The sequence below is a fragment of the Balaenoptera borealis genome, assembly GCF_965194805.1.
Source record: "Balaenoptera borealis genome assembly, chromosome: 7".
NCBI lineage: Eukaryota > Metazoa > Chordata > Mammalia > Artiodactyla > Balaenopteridae > Balaenoptera > Balaenoptera borealis.
Window position 1 is genome coordinate 13,475,143 of NC_138864.1, and position 19,858 is coordinate 13,495,000.

At 51.1% G+C, this 19,858-nt stretch overlaps 1 protein-coding gene across 3 annotated transcripts in view; it reads left to right on the forward strand.

Annotated features, from left to right (window-relative positions):
* Window positions 1–19,858, forward strand: part of NUDCD3 (NudC domain containing 3) — a 74,068-nt gene that overhangs the window by 33,186 nt on the left and 21,024 nt on the right. For all 3 annotated transcript variants that reach the window (XM_082399885.1, XM_082399884.1, XM_082399883.1), the window contains exon 3: window positions 16,978–17,110. In XM_082399885.1, coding sequence (XP_082256011.1) covers window positions 16,978–17,110 — 133 coding nt within the window. The remainder of the gene's footprint in view (window positions 1–16,977; window positions 17,111–19,858) is intronic.

Sequence of the window (19,858 nt, forward strand, 5' to 3'; positions counted from 1 at the left end):
CAAAAACAAAGCAGACAGGAACACCAGGAACAGTTGGTGGGGAGACTGTGCCAGACTGTGGGGGAGATGGCATGGGAGGTCAGCAGGCTGAGAAGGGCAGGCACCCTGTCAGGAGGAATTCCTATACAGTCAGTGCTGGAGTTCTTGTGGTCCTGCTGGAGGTCGGAGGAGAGAGGGCTTGTCTGTGTACCTGGGGAGCTGGGATGACGCGGTGAAGTACCCTGAGTGTCATGCTGAAGAAGTGGGTCTATCTTGTGGAGAGTGGGCTACCCAGTGGTTTCTAACTCAAGAGTTCCGTACTCTGGCTTGTTTGAGCGTTAACAGGGAGCAGACACAGTGGATGAGGTTGGGAATGCAGACAGGATACCTCACTGTTGCAGTGTTCCCAGGGGTGTGTGTGGAAGAGGCAGAGTTACTGCTGTGTCACCTGGAGCTTATGGGGAGGAGAGGTCAGCCAAAGGAGACCAGGTGGTGGTGGGTGTGATGGTGGAGGGGAGAGAGGGAGACCGGGTGTCTAGGGCAGGATGTTGATGTCAGATGTTGTAGGGGAAAGCAGGTTCTGAAACTATGAAAGGCCAGTTTGGCTTTGACACTTGGAAGTCCCTGGGCTGGCCAGAGTTTCACAGTGGGGTGTGCTGGAAGGTGAGGTGGAGAGAAAGTGACTTCCTGAAGGGAAGGCAGGTTGGGAGCAGGATTTTGAGTCCTTGTTTGTTTGTCTTTAAGGTGGGGTGAGGTGTGAGGGCTGGAGCAGTGGGTGGCTGTGAGCGACAGGGGATATCTGTGGGAGGGGTCGAGCAGGAGCCGGCCAGGGGGCCTGGCACGTTGACCTTGACAGCAAGAAGCAAGAGCACAGCCCAGGTCCCCAGGACTCAGCATTTCTAGTTGACGTCGAAGTTCTGTGTTATATAGTGTTCAGTGAGGAGTGGAGCTTTGCTGTGTCAAAATAATGCCTCACTTTACCAAAAGCATTTACCCTAAGATTCCATTCAATAGCAGACTCCTTAGTTCATTGGAGATTTTCTCTTTGCAAATGTAGATACACGCCACACCCAAGTGAAGGTCTTCAGGGGTTGGTGCACCTCCTCCCGGTGGCCCGGCCATGGGTGGAGAAGGTGTGGAGGGAGTGATGCGAATGCCTGGCTGAGAAGAGGGCTGCTTCCCCTGCCTGACTTTTTCTGTTTGGACTTAACAGTCTAGGGGGCGGGCGAGAGCCAGGCAGCGGGAACCTGAGGTGGGGGTGGAGGAGCCAGGCCAGCTCCATCTCAGGGAGCTGGAGAGCAGAGAGGACAGAAATGGCCGGACAGGGGCTTCCCTGGTGGCGCAGCGGTTGAGAGTCTGCCTGCCAATGCAGGGGACACGGGTTCGAGCCCTGGTCTGGGAAGATCCCACATGCCGCGGAGCAACTAGGCCCGTGAGCCACAACTGCTGAGCCTGCGCGTCTGGAGCCTGTGCTCCGCAACAAGAGAGGCCCGCGCACCGCGATGAAGAGTGGCCCCCGCTTGCCGCAACTGGAGAAAGCCCTCGCACAGAAACGAAGACCCAACACAGCCAAAAATAAATAAATAAATAAATAAAACTTAAAAAAAAAAGAAGAAATGGCCGGACAGGGCCTGGACCTGCAGCTGCCCCCAGGCTGCCACCCAGTCTTATGCCAAGGTCCTGTTTCAGTGCACCGGGCCTTCAGTTCGTGATCGATATTTACTTATCAGAATTTAATGGATTATGATCTTGAATTCCAGATGTGCGTTTTTGCCTGCAGAAAAGACATTCTAGGCTTTACTGAGAGGAAGCTGGTGCATATGCAGAAGGCTGACGTGAGGGCTGACCCGCAATAGGACACCTCCAGGCTGGGCCTTAGGCTGCAGTGGAAACCCCTCTCCACCCCTGATAACTCCGGGCCTTCACAGCTGAGGAGATGGACTGCATCTCTACTTAGAGTTCCAGGGTGTTCTTGTGAGATTGAAAACAAAACTCAGACATTGGTAACTTGAAGCTTTTTGGATGGATTTAAAGGAAACAGGGGGAGGTCTTCCATAAGATTATGATGTATGTATTTCATAAGTTCTGTGGTTTACATTTAATTTGTTCAAAACTTGTCCCAACTGTATACCAGTGTGTTAGACCCCATGTTAGGTGTGGTTTTTCTTCTGGAAGATTGTGATCTCATATGGGACCCCATGACAGCTATGCATGTGGCTGCCTGAGTGTAAGTGCAGGATGAGCAGATAACACCGTGCCTGCTGTGTGTGTGTCTGCGGTGTCGTCTGTGTCCTGGTGTTGAGTGTGAAGGGGGAGATTCACCCCTCTTGACATCAGGGAGGAAGCCTGGTCCTGGTAGAGGTTGGCGGTGAGGGGAAAGGATGGGATGAGCGGGCTGAGAAAAGCGGGTGGGTGAGGTGAGGCAGGCCTCCAGTGGGGGTCACCCGGCCCTCCACCCTCAGCCCCCACGTTCTGAGTGTCGGGCTCTGCCGGCCCTCCAGGTGCTCGCCCTCCTGCCACCCTTCAGGCTCCTGTGCCGCCTGCAGGCTGGGGCCCCCAGCACCCTCGCCTCCGCAGCTCTTCCCATCCCTGCCGACACCCCACCACCCCGACTCCCGCCGGCACTGACCAGCCTCCTTTCCCACGCAGTGGGCGTCCTGCCATCCGATCGCCTCCACACGGCAACCTTGCAGGGACCTTTTAAAACAATCAAATGATGTCACTCCCTGTTCCAACACTGTGGTGACTACCCATCACTTTTTGATTAAATTCTGAACCCTGGTTTTAAAAGCCCAGGTCTTGCCTGGCATGACCGCTTCTTCTGTTTGACAAAACAGTGGCAGTGTTTACAGGACTGATGATCCAGATGAGTAAAGATGTTGATGATTGTGACACCTGCTCTGGGCCAGGCTCTGCTCTGAGCGCTTTATATATATCTCGACCCATTTAATCCTCACATCTCTGAGGTCGGTACTAACGCGTCCCCATTTTACAGGTGAGAAGCTTGAGGCATCCGCTCAGAGTCTCACGGCAAGTCAGTGGCAGAGCTGGCTTGGAGCTGTGCGCCTCCCTTGCTCACCGGGGTCATAGGCACCCTCCTCCTACCTGCCAAGCCTCCGAGTGGCTCCCTTGACCGGAGGTGCGGCTCTGTGACCTTTCTGAGCAACTCTCAGTTGCGGCATGCATGCGGGATCTAGTTCCCCGACCAGGGATCGAACCTGGGCCCCCTGCGTTGGGAGTGCGGAGTCTTACCCACTGGACCACCAGGGAAGTCCCTATTCTCTACATGATAATCCAGTGCTGTTTTATATATTTAGCCACTCATTTCAGTTCCAGCTCTGCCCATTGGGAGCTCTCGGTTGGCCTCTTTGTCCTTTTGACATTCTGCATCCTGTGGTTTTTTGAGCACTTCCTTACTTTCTGGCACTGCCAGGTGCTCCAGGCTCATCTCGTATTTTCTCTTCCACCCATTCTCCAAGGAGCCTGATTGCTTTGTTTGAGGACAGTGTTTAGAAACCGTATGTGGCAGTGGATGAGCTCACTGCTGCTGGGCGCCCCTGCCTCTGGGCCCTGTCAGTGTACATGCTTGTCTCCTAATTTTTATATCTCTCTTTCTGGAAATATATTAAAATCTTTGTACCTTTCTCTGAGAACCAGAGCATGGCGCCTGTCACCTGCACCTGCGATGCAATTAGCAAATCCTTCTAATAGGTGAATTCGGTGTCCCAGCTTGGATGTGTGCTGTAGGAGGTGTTCCTACTTTTGTGATTGATTGGTTGACTGTGAGCCCCCAGCTTCTTCTGTTGCTCTCTTGTGATGCTGGGTGTGTCCTTCCCCCAACGCTAGCACCACTCAGTCGTTACCCTTCATCTTTAAGCTCTGTTTCCAGTTAATCAGCCTCATACACCGGGCCACTGATTGAACCTGCTGTCATTTGTTTGTTCACCCCCACTGGTTACTAGATAATTTCTGATGTGGTGTCCTCCTCACTCTGTGACCCTCTTTCTACCCCAGGACCCTCCTCCCTCCTGGCCCCGTGACCCTCTCTCGACTCCTGACCTCTCCTGACCATGGTGCAGTTCCTCTCCTGCGTGTGTGATAGGTTCTCCCAGTCAACGACTTGCACACTGTCTTGGCTGTGCCCTCAGATGCCCGGTACCAACATGGGGGCAGCGCCATGAAGCTGTGCTGGCTCTTTCTCTGCAATACAGCTTCCCATTGTCTGTTCCATTTTGTGTTCTGTTCCACATGTAGATTTTATGCCCCGTGCTCTGAGAAGTGCCGTTCTAGGGTGTGCACCCTCCAGCGGTGTATGGAAAGTTACGTTCCTCCTGCCCTGCTCTCTGATTACCTCAGTGGTTTCCTTTCCTTTCTGTCAGTCGATGAGGGAGTCCATCATTTTGGCCGTGATTGCAGTTACTCGGGAGACCATGCAGCCCTGTGCTCAGTGGCAGTTCGGTTCCTTCTCTCTGAATGTCCTCTTTATAGCCCTTGCCGACTTTCCTATTTCTGTTACTGATTTGTAGAAATTGTTTATATGTTCCAGTTCTTTGTTGGTTATGTGTCACAGATCTTCCTCCTCTCTGTGGCCTACCTTTTTTTTTTTTTTTTAAATTTATTTATTTATTTATTTTTGGCTGCGTTGGGTCTTCGTTGCTGTGCGCGGGCTTTCTCTAGTTGCCGCGAGCGGGGACTACTCTTTGTTGCAGTGCGCAGGCTTCTCATTGCGGTGGCTTCTCTTTGTTGCGGAGCACGGGCTCTAGGCGCACGGGCTTCAGTAGTCGTGGCACGCGAGCTCAGTACTTCTGGCTCGCAGGCTCTAGAGCGCAGGCTCAGTAGTTGTGGTGCACGGGCTTAGTTGCTCTGCGGCATGTGGAATCTTCCCGGACCAGGGCTCGAACCCGTGTCCCCTGCATTGGCAGGCGGGTTCTTAACCACTGCACCACCAGGGAAGCCCACATTTAGTTTAGATTTAAATGATCAGTCTTTTCTATGATATAAGGTGTCTTGTTAGTACTTCTCTACTTGGATTTAATAAAAACATTTCCCTATAAAATTTTTAAAGACAAGTGTGTTTTTCACATATAGGTTTAGTTTTTTGCCCTTTGTCAAGCAGCCATTCTTTCCCACCTGTGTGCCACCTTGGTCTCCGTGGGAGGGGCTGGTTCAGGGCTGGGTGTTCTCCCTGCTGGCCATTCGCTCCGAGTGCCAGGATCACACTTGACATCAGCAGGGGCTGTTCTCCCCCCTTGTTTTTCTTCTTCTTCAGAATTATCTTGGTGATCCTTGGCATCCCTTCTGGTCTCTATTTTAATTCCCCTACCTCTCTTTTTTCTGGGCCTCATCCTCCTCTCTCTGTGGTCTGGACTGGAGAGATGCAGGCATGCCCACCTCGCTCTGTGGGTGAGGTCGTCCCGTCGGTGGGACGGTCAGGAAGATGTTGAGAGAAGAGGACAGCAGACAGCTTCCAGGATGAAAGGGCATTTGGTTTCTTCCTTGAGGAGTTGCGGGTGGTAGTTTATGGGAGAGAAACACTAGATAAAATCACACAGAGCGAGGCTTCCCTGGTGGCGCAGTGGTTGAGAGTCTGCCTGCCGGTGCAGGGGACACGGGTTCGAGCCCTGGTCTGGGAAGATCCCACATGCCACGGAGCCACTAGGCCCGTGAGCCACAACTACTGAGCCTGCGCGTCTGGAGCTTGTGCTCCGCAACAAGAGAGGCCGCGGCAGTGAGAGGCCCGCACACCGCGATGAAGAGTGGCCCCCGCTCGCCGCAAGTAGAGAAAGCCCTCGCGCAGAAACGAAGACCCAACACAGCCAAAACTAACTAACTAAATAAATAAATAAATTAAAAAAAAAAAAACCACACAGAGCATGTCTGTTACCAGGTGCACTGTGTGCATACACTTCCACATGATTCTCACCTAAGAATCCTGGGAGGTGAAAAGGAGATGAAGAACCTGCAGCCCAGAGAGGGTGTGAGTGGTCGTAGCTGATCATCCTGAATCCCTTGTGCGTCTGCTGTTCCATGCCGCCCCTTCCCAGGATGGAGCCCCTGGGAGTGGAGGAGGCCCCATCCCAAGTGACCTGACCACATGTCCTAGTGATAGGAGTCGCTTTCATTTCAGATGTTTTGTTACTGATTAAAGTTGATGCCTTTTAAAAGTTTTTTTTTTCAAACTTAACATGGCTTTTCAAAAATACCAAAACCAAAAAACCAAAACTAACCAAACAAACACACCAAAACCAGCCCCCCAATTCCAAAACTACATAAGCTAATTTGAAGGGCCAGCTGGTAAATATTTCAGGCTTTGCAGGCCATGCATTCTAGAGCCAGAAGCAGCCGGAGACGCTTTGTAAATGGATTACTATAGCATGCTTTCCAATAAAACTTTATTTACCAAACAGGTGCCGGGCTGTCATTTGCCATCCTGTGACCTGTAGTATTTCAGACGACGTCTCAGTAAAACACCTTGAGGATAGGACAAAGTAGAACTTACATTAGCTGGCTCACCTTTGAAAAAAACGAGCCTTCTCAGTACTCGGTATCAAGGTCATTTCTTCGTGGCTCAAGACTTGTGGGTAGAATTGCCTTTTGCCACCTCAGGCCCTGACCTGCCGAGGTCCTCGGGACTCCCCTGATTTCCGTGTCCCCTTGCTACGCCTCCCCTTGCTCCCCGTCTCGGGGTGTCCACGTTCTCCTGCCCTGCCCCCCCCCCCCCGAAGTCCCTCAGTGCTCGCAGGTACTGGACAGCCTGGCGCTGGCAGCTAACACTTTGCACCTTTCATCTTGGGCTGGGCACACGACTTTCCCGGATTGGGCTGTAAATTCTTTGACAGTGATAGTGGTGGTGTCATTAACGGGTTCCTTTTGTCACCAGGACAGAGGTGGCCAGCCGATTGTACGGCCTGAGGCTTGCCCCTCAACCCTGACACTTTCACCGCCTCTTCACCTGGGCCCAGGGAAGCCCTCCTCAGCCCTCCCAAGTTTCCTTCTTTCCTATTTTTTTGATTTTTCCTTTCAATAAAAGTAACGCCGATCTCTCTCCTCCAGTGTGGTACTTTTCATTCATCACAACGTGGTCCACCTGAAGTAGGACTTGATGCACTTCACTTATTATGGGATGTCAGCATCAGAAAGAGCAGACCCTATGGGTTCAGAGCCACCCTGCTGGGTCCTGACATGCACATCGCATGTGCACGTTGCATGCCTGCATACGGCAGCCCCAGAGACCACCATGTCATCTGTTGGTGAGACAGCTGAGTATTGCTCACCTCGGGAGGGACAGTACCACCTCCAAAGCTCTGACAGCCTCTCGGAGGGGGGTGGTAAGGCCAGAACTTGTTGAGAATTAGAAGTTTGATATAAGGTGGGTCTTTCAAAGTGAGAACGTGGGGTGGGAGTCTTGATTAGGACTGGGTGAGGATAGTCAGGATTGGTGGAAACTGCAAGGCTATGATTTTGAGGGTGGATTCAGAGGCTGGGTGTAAACTGGGGGTTGAGTTTACATTCATGGAAGAGTTGAGGGCTCTTTGGGGAAGTTGCTGTCATGAATAGTCAGTGCTAATGCAGGCAGGGGCTGAGTGCTGAGGCTTGTTGATGTTGCAGCCAGGTGTGGCTTCTCGTCTGCATCTGTGGTGAGCGTGTGGCAGTGCTCGGTTCTCATGCATGCATCTGTTTTGGATTCCATTTCGTCCCCTCACTGAACCTCTTGCCCCTTGTCACACTGTCTCCACGGGCAGCTTCTGATGCAGGCGTTTCTGACAGGTGGCTCTGTTGCTGGGTTCACCCCTTCTGAGGTTTGGGTGCTGTTTTCCTCTGGTCTAATTGCAGGCTATACCTCACTTTATTGCGCTTTGCTTTACCGTGCTTCGCAGATACTGTGTTTCCTACGAATTGGAGGTCTGCGGCAGCCCTCTGTCAAGCAGGCCTTGCAGCGCCGTTTTCCCAGCAGCGTCTGCTCACTTCAGGTCTCGGTGTCACATTTTGGTACTTCTCCCAATATTTCAAACCTTTTCATTATTATTATATTTGTTATAAACATAAAACTTTTAACGGATGAGGAGTTGCTTCTTATGGATGAGCAGAGTGATTTCTTGAGATGGAATCTGCTGGTGAAGATGCTGTGAAGACTGTTGAAATGACAGCAGAGGATTTAAATATTACATCAACTTAGCAGCAGGGTTTGAGGGGATTGACTCCAGTTTTGAAAGAAGTTCTCCTGTGGGTAAAATGCTGTCGAACAGCATTGCCTGCTAGAGAAATCATTCGTGAAAGGAAGAGTCAATCGATGCGGTGGACTTCATTGCTGTCTTGTTTTAAGAAATGGCCACGGCCACCCCAGCCTTCAGCGTCCACCACCCTGATCAGTCAGCAGCCACCAACACCAAGGCAAGACCCTCCATCAGCACAAAGATTATGACTCGCTGATAAAATATTTTTAATTAATGTATGTACATTGTCTTTTTAGACATAATGCTATTGCACACTTAACAGACTACAGAATAGTTATATGGTATAGTGTAGAGTACATATAACTTCTACATGCATTAGGAAACCAGAAAATTCATGTGACTCACTTTATTGTGGTGGTGTGGTGGTCTGGGACAGAACCCACCATATCTCTGAGGTATGCTTGTATTCCTCAATTGGGAAGTCTGTTGGGACTTGAAATAGTAAAGCTGGTCATAACTGTCCTGATTTTGGATGACTAGGAATAGAAAATTGAGTTAAAGACTAAGAATTCAGAATACTTATGGAGTAGGTTATCTAGTTTTTGTTTTAAAATGTATATTTCACATTTATATACTTGTAAAAAATTGGAATGCCTCCTTCCCTTGTTGAAGTAATTAACACGATTTAAGAAAAAGTCTCACTATAACCAACTTATATCTTTAGTTAATTAGAAGAGTTCTTAGTAAATATTGATTATGTTTTTGTTGGCTGACCATCTGATACAGATTGTCAAGGACGTTCCCTAAATTTGCATTAACACCTGTCAAATGACTCATGGGCGTATCATGAGACTCCAAGCACCTTGCCTCATTTATTTTAGGTAAATATAGAATCGTCTCATATTTTTAACTGTGCTACAGAATTAATTTTACAATGTTAAAAGCACATTTTCAAAATATACTTTTTGTAAGAATTTTTTTATTAAACTGAGCCTTCCTGACAGTGCCTTGGCCGTGAGTGGGCGCTAAGGAATGGAAGGCATCCTGGAGGAGCCGGGCTGGTGCACGCAGTGACCACGGGCCAGTCCTGTCCCCAGCTGGCCCCTCTGTGTTTCTCAGCTGGACTTTCCCTTTATATTTAGACGAGCTCCTGGTACAACTGGTCAAGAGAAGAAAAGACTACACAAGGAAACCATGTTGAATGCAAAGGGAGTAATAACTCCAAAAAGTAGAGATTAAAAAATCAGAGTATTCCTGTTAGAAAATAGGCGCGACGACACCCTTCAGACCTCTGGGAGGTGAGGAGCTGTGAAGATCTTTTGATGGTAGTGATGGAGCTTGAGTTAATCAAACATCTGGAAGGAAATAGGAAGACAAGTTAATAAACTGGGAGAAGGCGTTTGTAAACTATGAAACCAACGAAGAATTCTTATCAAAAGTTTATAGAGAACTTCTTCAAACCAGGGAAAGCACAAACAAAAGCCGTGGCAGGAATTTCGCAGAAATGAGTCGCATATACGGCCAGTTAACATTAATACGCAGGGAAATGTGAATCAAGACCATACGGAAATACTATTTTGTATATATTTTTACTTGATAAAACTTTAGAAAGTATGCCCGTGTTGAACATGACCCTGTGGGTTGGCGGGACCCCGTGCACACCACTGGTGCACGTGAATTGGGGCAGCCCTTGGAAATGAGTTTGCACTGCCTCTTAAGGGTGGGATGCTTACTTTTACACTCTTGACCCAGCAGGCCCACTCCTGGGTGCATAGCCAAGACAAATCCTTCAGGTTTTGTGACACAAAAAGGAAAGCGTAGCACAACGAATGTCCACGAGGTTCCCCCCCTTCCTTGTTAGCAGCATGTTATGATTCATGTTTCATTTCTCTCCCTAATCCCAGACTTTTTTTTTTTTTTTGATATGGCAAATCCCAGAAATCACAGACTTGACCCATATATATACTTCAGTAAAAAAATAAGGGCTTAAGGTAATTATCATAACTTACAAATTTATGGTTCCTTATAATCATCTGATGTCCAGTCTGTGTTCACTCTTTCCTGATTGTCTCAAAATGTCTTTTTTCAGTTGGGTTTTTCAAAATAGTATTCCAGCAGGTCCAAACATTACATTTGGTTGCTGTATCTTCTAAGTCTCTTAATTTAGAATCATTTCCCTTCTCTTTTTTCATTTTATGCCATTTATTTGTAAAGAAACTTAGAGTTTTGTCTATTGTAATTTTCCAAATTCTGGACTTGGCTGGTTTTATTTTTTTTTGGTGTTGTTGTTGTTTTTCTGGCTGCGTTGGGTCTTCGTTGCTGTGCGCGGCCTTTCTCTAGTTGCAGCGAGTGGGGGCTACTCTTCATTGTGGTGCGTGGGCTTCTCATTGCAGTGGCTCCTCTTGTTGCGGAGCATGGGCTCTAGGCACGCGGGCTTCAGTAGTTGCAGCATGCAGGCTCAGTAGCTGCAATAATGTGGGCTGTAGGGCACGTGGGCTTCAGTAGTTGTGGCGCGTGGGCTCAGTAGTTGTGGCGCACGGACTCAGTTGCTCCGCGGCATGTGGGATCTTCCCGGACCAGGGTCGAACCCGTGTCCCCTGCAGTGGCAGGTGGATTCTTAACCACTGCACCACCAGGGAAGTCCCTATGTACGTGGTTTTGATGAACATGTTCTCTGTCCCTTGTGCTCCCTATAGTCCAGTGATTAGACCTGTGGGGTGGAGTGAATTTAAGGCCCAGCGTTGGTGCAGGACTACAGCAAAGGTGAGGCTCTCTCAGGAGGTGCCTGGTATCTGGCTGTTGCGGACATAGGTGATTTTCTGATCCTTCCGTGGGCAGACTCCCATCCGCCGCTCACCTAGTGCTCAGCGTCTGTCAAGGGGTGCTGCCCAGACTCACGTTTCCATTGCAGTTTACACAGTGGTGATTTTCTCATTCTGTTACACCTTCATTTACTATCTGGAATCCTTATAGAGGGACTTGGCTTTTCTGAAATTCCAGTTCCTGTAGAACCTTTTGTTTTTTAAATTAATTTTCAGACTGAGCTATACTCTGCTTACCAGAGGTGACCACTGGGGTTTTATGATCTCATGGATCTTTAACTATTTCACATTATTCTTTTTGATGCTCAAATTGTCCCATCTTTGGCCAGCAGGAGCCCTCTGGGGGTCTCATGTGTGCCTCTCATGGGACCCTCCTCACCTTGAATGACATCTTTGCTCTCAGGGGACTATTTAGCTTAGGCCGACTGGAGACTAGCTGCCTCTCCAGGGGCTCTGGTCCTGTTGGTGAGGCAGGCCCCCCACTATCTGGGGAGACCGATTGGTGGCAGATGCTAAACTGGTGAGATCAATGTAGATAAACTTATTGATGCTAGATTTTTAAAAAGAAACTCAAGGGTAAAACTGTAAGGTTATTAGGCAAAATGCATAACTTCCCTCCCTGAATGCCCCAGAAGGTCAAGAAATCTCTATTCATAAAAGTCACTTGTTGAGCCTTGCATCCATAGGCAGACTTTCTGACTGGGTGGGAAGGCACTGAAGAGGGCAGTGATCCAGCGCGCGGAGGGTGGTGACCCTGAACATTTTCCCGTTTTGGCCATTTTACATGTTTGTCTTGCTTGCTCTTCTTGGCCACTCTTTGGGACAGAGCTGTCAGTATTCTGGTTTTATGGTTGGGGACCAGGGACCGGAGTGCCATGACCTGCTTGAGGTTTCATGGCTGGCACCCAGTGACATGGGGTCGGCCTCGGGCCTTGAGTGCTGTGGACACGGGGTTTTCAGTGACCACTAGGCCTGGCGTAGAGGACTCTGAGCCCCACACCTGGGGCCCGGTGGTGTTGGCTCCTGTTGCCTGAGGAGCTGAGAAGAGGCAGGTACTAAAAAGGATCCTGCAGGTGGGAGGCCCCAGAGGAGACTGGGCAGGAGGCTGGGGAGGACGGTGGGCCGCCTGGTGCAGAGCGCCCTCTGGGCAGGTCATGTGGACAGATGCTGCCATCTGACCCTTTCCTTTCTAAGCTGCAGAGGTGAAGTGTGACGTGGTGTGGCGTGGCCATCCCAGACAGTCACAATGGCTAAGGATCCAGGCCCCGCCAGGCACATTGCAGTGCTGAGAACGCTGCCCGTGGACCTGCTTCCAGGAGGGCACAGTTGGTGCTGGGCTTCCGAAGCAGGGAGTTGGGGCTCCGAGGTGGGCAAGTGTTCTAACAATGCTCACTTTGTATAGGTTGGAAAATGCAGAAATCCAGAGGAAAAATCACTGTGTTTCCAGTGGCTGTGGCTCCCATCCACATGTGGGATATGGTGGGATCAGTGAGAAGAGAAGGAAGTCGATGACAGATGGAGCTGGTCTGTGAAGAGAACGGATGAGCTGCTGTCTGCTGACCACCTAATACACCCCGCACACACGCCACACACATGCTTACACCACACGCGCACACCACGCACATGCTTACAGCACACATGGTCGCTTGGTGTGCTCATGCACACATACCCACGCACGCCACGTGTGCTTGTGGACGCATAAGCCCTGACCCCTCCCACTGGGTTCCTAATACACCCCGCACACGCACACACACCACGCACATGCTTATACCACACACGTACACCACACACATGCTTACAGCACACACGGTCGCATGGTGTGCTCATGCACACATACCCACGCATGCCACGTGTGCTCGTGCACGCATAAGCCCTGGCCCCTCCCACTGGGTTCAGGGGCAGTGGCATCTACAGGTGGGTAGGGAGGTGTGGCCAGAGCTGTCGCATCTGGACACCACTGAGGACAGTGGAGAGGTGGCCTTTGCCTTAGGTCATGAGGGGCAAGTGTGAGTGTGTGGAGGCAGGATGTTCCAGGGTGAAAGCAGCTCTTTCTGGCTCTGGGAACCTGGTGAGTACTGCCCAGCACCTGTCTTCACGCAGGGGGAGCCACTCTCAACCCCGGGAGGCTGGGAAGGGGCTTGAGAGCAGCCCCGGCTGCTCCCCGAATTATAACCCATTCCCTGTATGGGCTCCAGCCTCCTGCACAAAAGCCTTTGTCTGGGGGCTGTGACCCCTTTTACCCACAACTCCTCCTACTTGCCACTGGCTGTTCTAATTCCCACGCTGCCGTGGTGCAGGGGCGTGGAGGGGGAGAGTGGGGGCGGCCTGAGCTCATCTCCCACCTGTGCAGGTGATGCTGGCTGTGGGCGTCTGCCCAGCAGAGCCGGTCCCTTGGAGATACAGGGCCTGGCTTTTCCTTTAACACGGTCGCAACCCTGTAATCCGGTGCTGCGGCTCCTCAGGCATGGGGGCTGCAGTGAGGCCTGTGGCCAGCCCCACCCCGCCGCAGCACCCTGGCTGCTGACTCATGCCCCTCCTCCCGCCCTGCCCACTCCCTGCCCTCCTTCCCCCTTCCCCACCCCCAGCGCTGGCCAGCAGCTGCAGGGGTGTGGCCGCAGGCTGGTCAGGGGGGACAGGGTGAGGGCGGGGGCCCAGAGCACCTGCACATGGCAGGAGACTTACTGTTGCACACTGTTGGCTGGAAATAATCAACTGTATTTAAAGAGAAGGTGGATTTTGAGAGTTAAAAACGCCCAGCAGCTTGCTGTTCTGTGCTGGGAGTGACTTTCCTGGCTCCGCTGGGAAGGTGCAGGTCTTGGGGGAGGGGGGCAAGCGCCTGCTGAGCCGCCCCCCCTGCGATGCTGCCTGAGCAGCACCCCTCCTGCTCTGGGGGAGGGGGTTCCCTGAGCACAGCCGCCCGTGGGGTGGAGGGTGGCCCCTTGAGGAGGTGTGACCTCCTGGCATCTCCCATCCTCTGCTCATCTGCTGCCCGTCCTGGTCGGAGGGCCCACGTGGATGGCAGCCGATAAGGGCTTAGCCGTATGTCATGGGAAGTAGCTGTCCCCCCACTTTGAGGGGTCCTTAGGTTTATTTCCTAACCTCTGCCAGTGCCAGGCCACATGGGCTTTTATTTTGTGTGTGGGTATTTTATTTCCGTGTTTTCATAACCTTGATTATTTCACATAGGTAAGTACACACACGATTCAAAAGGCCATACAGAGAAGATGTACGGGGAGGGTCAGGCCTCCTCCCACTCCCTCCTGTTACTTGATGCTCATTGGCGGTATTCTGTGCACGTTCAAGTGTTTGTCAGATGTGAGCTTTACAGCTGCGGTAGGTGCTAGAGCGAGGAGGAAGCCTGTGGGTCAGGGACACGTGGGTCTTGGGCCACTCTGTCCCCGGGACCTGTTTCAGGGGCTCAGGAGGCAAGCAGGCTGGTGTGGCCACTGGAGAGCTCCCAGGAGTGGGGGCCACAGGGCAGATCATCGTCTCCTGTCAGTGTGTTCTTAAAGAGAGCTCTTTTTCTCCTGGTGGTAAAGCGTCTGCATATTGTAGGGAATTTGGACGATACCTAAAGGTACCGAAAAGAAAATCAAACTGCATGTGATCCTGCTACCCAGAGACAACCACAGAGGCTTAATGGACTTCCTTTTATACATACACACACGTCTTTGTGTGTGTGTTTTCTTAGAAGACTGAACCTGTACCATGCACAAAAGCTGCATGTCCTTTGTCAGTTCTATAGTATATTGAAAGCTTTCCTCTCATCACTGAACCCCCTTTGCAGACGCTCGCATTGGTGGCATCCACATCAAGCTTACTCTGACCACCCTGTGACCAGGCTTTGACCGTTCCTGTCTCCTTTGCCCCACCCTGCTTTCTCTGTGGTTCTAGGTCCCCACAGGGGCCCGCCATCCCTCCCTGGCCGCGTGAGCGGGTAGTTTGGGGCTGGCATCTGTTCTGATTGGTCAGTGCCCAGCCCTGCCCCTGACCTAAACTGCTGCAAAAAGTACCACAAACTGGGTGGCTTAGATCAACAGAAATAAATCTTCCCGTAGCTGTGGAGCCGTAAGTCCAGGATCAGGGTGTTGCAGGGCTGCATTCCCTTTGGGACTCTGGGTAGGACCTTTCCTTGCCTCTTCCAGCTTCTGGGGTGGTCCTCAGCGTCCCTTGACTTGCAGCTGCATCGCCGTCGCCATGTGGCTGTCTTTTCCCCGAGTCTCTACACGTTGTCCCTCTGTGCGTGTGTCTTCGTGTCCGGATCTCTCTGCCTTTAAGGACACGGTCCCATTGGATCAGGGCCCACCCTAATGACCTCATTCTAACTGGATTACCTCTGTGTAGACCCTGTCTCCAAATGAGGTGCTGAGAGTTAGGACTTCAGCATATTAATTTTGGGGGACGTGGTTCAGCCTGTAGCAGCCACCAGTTTACCAGCCCAGAGAGCCTGGGCTGTGATGGAGGCCCAGCCTCAGATATGAGGTGTGTAAGGCATACCCACAGGAGGTAAGCATGTTCTTGGCTTAAAACTTTTGCCAGAAAAAGTGCGCCCTCATTAACCACCGCTCCCAGCCCCTCCTGACCAGAGGTGAGGGGCTGATGGGGTACGTGCGTTCTTGACCCTTTTCTGGGTGTTTCCATCTGTACACATGCAGACGCTCACAGTGAGTGGAATCTCGTCCGTCGGCCTCTCCCACCAGGTGCATCTGCTGGGCTCTCCGAGGGCAGGAGAAGGTGGCCGAGTGAATCTGTTTTTTGGGATGTCCTTCCTCATAGGTGTTGCCTCCACCCCGACTAAGCTTCTGTCTTTAATTTAGATCTAAAACTCACTATAATGGACTCTACACTTATTTTTGTATGGTGTTCATACTATTATTAACACTGTTAAATTCTGTGGCAAGTATTTTATTGTATTTTATTTTTAACATCAGCTTCTTGGCCATGCCTGTTTGCATCTGTGCTGGGTTGGTAATGCGTGTACAGGAGGATTTGGCTGACTGGGTTTTTTCTAGGCTGTCTCATAAGCACACTGCTCGCATCTTAGGAGAGCCTGCAGTTTAGTACATTGCCTTGGCTTTCATTTATTTACCGGGAGAAAATGGAGGCTGGTGTTGGATTAGGATTGAAGTTGAGCAGCTGTAGGCTGAACTTGTTTTGCCTTTTTTTTTTTTTTTTAAGAGATACGCCCTGCCAAGTAGTTTATGAGAAACCAGGCACCCACAAGCCCCAGGATTTTTTTTTTTTTTTTTTTTTTTTGGCTGCGTTGGGTCTTCGTTGCTGCACGCGGGCTTTCTCTAGTTGTGGTGAGTGGGGGCTACTCTTCGTTGCAGTACGCGGGCTTCTCATTGCGGTGGCTTCTCTTGTTGCGGAGCATGGGCTCCAGGCACGCGGTCTTCAGTAGTTGCAGCACACGGGCTCAGTAGTTGCGGCACTCAGGCTCTAGGGCATGCAGGCTTCAGTAGTTGTGGTGTGTGGGCTCAGTAGTTGTGGCTCGCAGGCTCTAGAGCGCAGGCTCAGTAGTTGTGGCACACGGGCTTAGTTGCTCCGCGGCATGTGGGATCTTCCCGGACCAGGGCTCGAACCCATGTCCCCTGCATTGGCAGGCAGATTCTTAACCACTGTGCCACCAGGGAAGTCCCCCCAGGATTTTATTAATGAGGCTTTTTGGTTTGTGGGCTGGCCTGGTTTCTAAGCTTCATGAAGACCAGGAGGACCAGGCTGTGCCATGGACTGTGGTGGCAGATACTTTTCCTAACCTTGAGGGTGCTGCACTCAGGGTCTTCTCCTTGGCTTTTCTCTTTGTTCCTGTGACCTCCCAGGAAGCCCGAGCGGGGGGGTCAGAAAGGAAATCGCCCAGAGAGAGGGAGAGTTTTAGATGCAAAGCCAAGTGAGATTAGATGAAAATTCTCACAACCTAGAGACAGTATGTACCTGGGTTCCCTGTGGCCTTCCTGCCCTGTGTGTGGGCCTGGGCTGTCATCTTACTTCTTGTTCTTTCTCAGGAGGCAGGAGCAGTTCCAGAGAAACCCCGACAGCTACAATGGTGCTGTGCGTGAGAACTACGCTTGGTCCCAGGACTACACTGACCTGGAGCTCAAGGTGCCGGTGCCCAAGCACGTGGTGAAGGGCAAGCAGGTAACCTCGGGGGCTCTTCCCAGCTTCTCTGCTCAGCTTCTTTCCTTGGGGCATAGGCTTCAGGCTGTGGGCTTCACTGGAGCTGGTCTCCCCGCTTAGCCACCAACACAAAACCGCTTCTCTTCTGCAGTCACAAGCCTGCCACCCCACATCCTCTTTAACCACGTCAAGTATGAGACCCGGCTCAGCCCCCTATGTGAATAGAACCTGAGCTTTGTCGTTGTTGTTGTTTTTTAATGACAGTATTCTCATATCATTTATTGCCTTTAGTCTCTGCAAAAGCACTACAGAGTAGGCAAGGCAATTGTTGTTATACCCATTTCACAGATGGAGAAAGTGGAGTCCCAAGAGGGAAAGCAAAGAACTATAGGTTCTGTAGTGACAAGTGGACTTCCAGTCCTGTGCTCTGCGGAGTTGTAACATTTACAGCTTTAGTTGATTTCTCCATCTTAAGGAGCTTGAGTGAGTAGAAATTTAATCTTTTAGCGGGAGAGAGATGTTTACATGGGGATGTTGCTGAGAATAACATGATTGTAGCTCGTTGGAAATAGGTAGGCATCACTTTAAAGGAAAAACTCTCAGGTGAAATGGGACATTGTTACTATAATCTATAATATAAAACATTCCGATATATGCCAGAAACTGTTTCCTTATTTCAGTCATAATGAGAAACTACAACCTGCAAAGTAAGTAGTATCTTTTATGTTTTATAGATGAGAACTTAAGGCCGAGAGCAGTTACTTGGTTCTCCAGGTTGACATGGAGAGGTCACCGTGTGTCTCCCTCCCTCTTGCTGTGCCGGGGGCAGTGAGCACTGTCCGAGTGTTTTTGGAGGAGTGAATGGCTGAATGGGTGCTGTGGTAAAGCTGTGGTTTGATGCAGGTGTGTTTGCTTCTAAAGCTCATACTGTTTTCCCTGTGTCCCACTCCTCACTTTATAAAGTGACATAACTGCTGGCTTCTTTAAAAGAGAAGGTCCCAGAGCATGTAAAACAGAAGCTGAGTTTCATACACATTTTCGAGAAACGATGCCGTGTCAAGTGGCTCTTGCTGGTCTGGATACGTGTGTGGATCCAGGCTCTGGGCAGTGAGTGAGCCCCTCCAGGCCTCCCCTCCACCCCACCCCCGTCCTGAGGCCCCTGCTGCTCCCTCCCTGGTTTCCTAGGCTCTACCTAAAACAGGCCTGCCCTGTGCAGGAGTCTGGGTGGGGCCCGGGGAAGCCTCTAGAATACTGCTACTTTCCGCCAGTGTGAGACGAATGCAGTTCATTCTGCAGCACAGAAGACAGGAGCAGGACAGGAGCCCCTGAGCCTTCACGGCTCCACGTGGGTGTGCGTCAGGGCGTCATGGGGCTGGTGGCTGCAGCAGCACTGTCTGCTCGTTCCTCCCTTTCTCCCTTTCCCACCCCATCCCAGGAGATCTCACCAGGGCTCAGTGACCCGTGACCCAATGGACTTTAGGATCCAGGTCAGACCAGGTAACTAGGGGTCATCCCCACGGAGTCCTACTTTTGATGACCGTGTTCCCTCTGATTGTGGTGGGTCATAGTGGGTGCAGGCTGACCTTCCTTGTCAGAATAGTTTGTTCAGCATCCTTTGGAGTTTTAGTGGGTCAGGTGTTGATTTTCATTTTGTTTTTTGGTAGGATTGCTTTGTGTGTAGGCGAATAAATTATGAAAAGCGTTGGTTACTGTACTTCACTACTTGGCTAAAAATGTTACAGCTTCCTGGTCTAGTGTCTGTCTTCTAACTTCTCCATGAACTTCTGGAGCTTTCTCTGGAAGCACTTGTGTTAGGCCCAACCTAAAGCTAGTTATTTTGGGGACTTCCCTGGTGGTCCAGTGGTTAGGATGCCGCGCTTTCACTGCCGATGATGCGGGTTCAATCCCTGGTCGGGGAACTAAGATCCCGTAAGCTGCGCTGTGCGGCCAAAAAAAAAAAAAACAACTAGTTATTTTCTCTTTCTTTGACTTAAGAGACGCAGGTTACCTGACATCTCTTGCTGAACTTCCCACAGCCATCCGGGAAACCTTCCCATTGAAAACAGCATCTCAGAGGTGCACACTGGTCACTGGGGTGTCAGTCTCACGATGCTGCTGTGCCCTGAGCAGTGTGTTGTGAGGCGCCTGTCCTTCGTCTCACTGCGCTAAGGGACAGACCGTCACGCCTCAGTGGTATCTCTGCCTCCTCAATCCACTTGTTGTGACCTCTGGGAGGAGATGGCCTCGCTTTCCCTGAGGATAGCCCTGGGTTTTGCTCATTTCTGCATTAGACGTTTACTGACCACGTGATGCTCCCCAAGACTCGAACAAGGTTGCTGCTCTGGAGCTGACCTGCGTGGGGCTCAGGTAACGACAGCAGGTGCACCAGCACAGTTCCAGGGTGTGGCAGGTGCCGTGCGGAGCGTAAACAGGCTGTTGGCTCAACCAGCTCCGTGCGGCCGGGCACCCCTCGGGCCCTTCTTCCCAGCAGCCCTTCGAGGCGTTGCGGTGCGCACAGGGGGAAACGCGGAGACGGTGAGGGTCTCTCCAGGCTGGCTTGCTCTGGAGCCAGTGCTCCCACCACTCGGGGGGTGTGGATGAGCCTGAGGGTTTGTGGCGCCGGGATTGGAAGAGGCGTGTTTCCCGTAAGGCATTTATTTATCTAGTGTTGGCACTTTGTGACACCTGCTGACTTACTTTACACTAGTCTCCTATGCGGTTGAATTTTTTTTTCTCCTTCAATAGTATTTTTCCCCATGTCATTAAAAG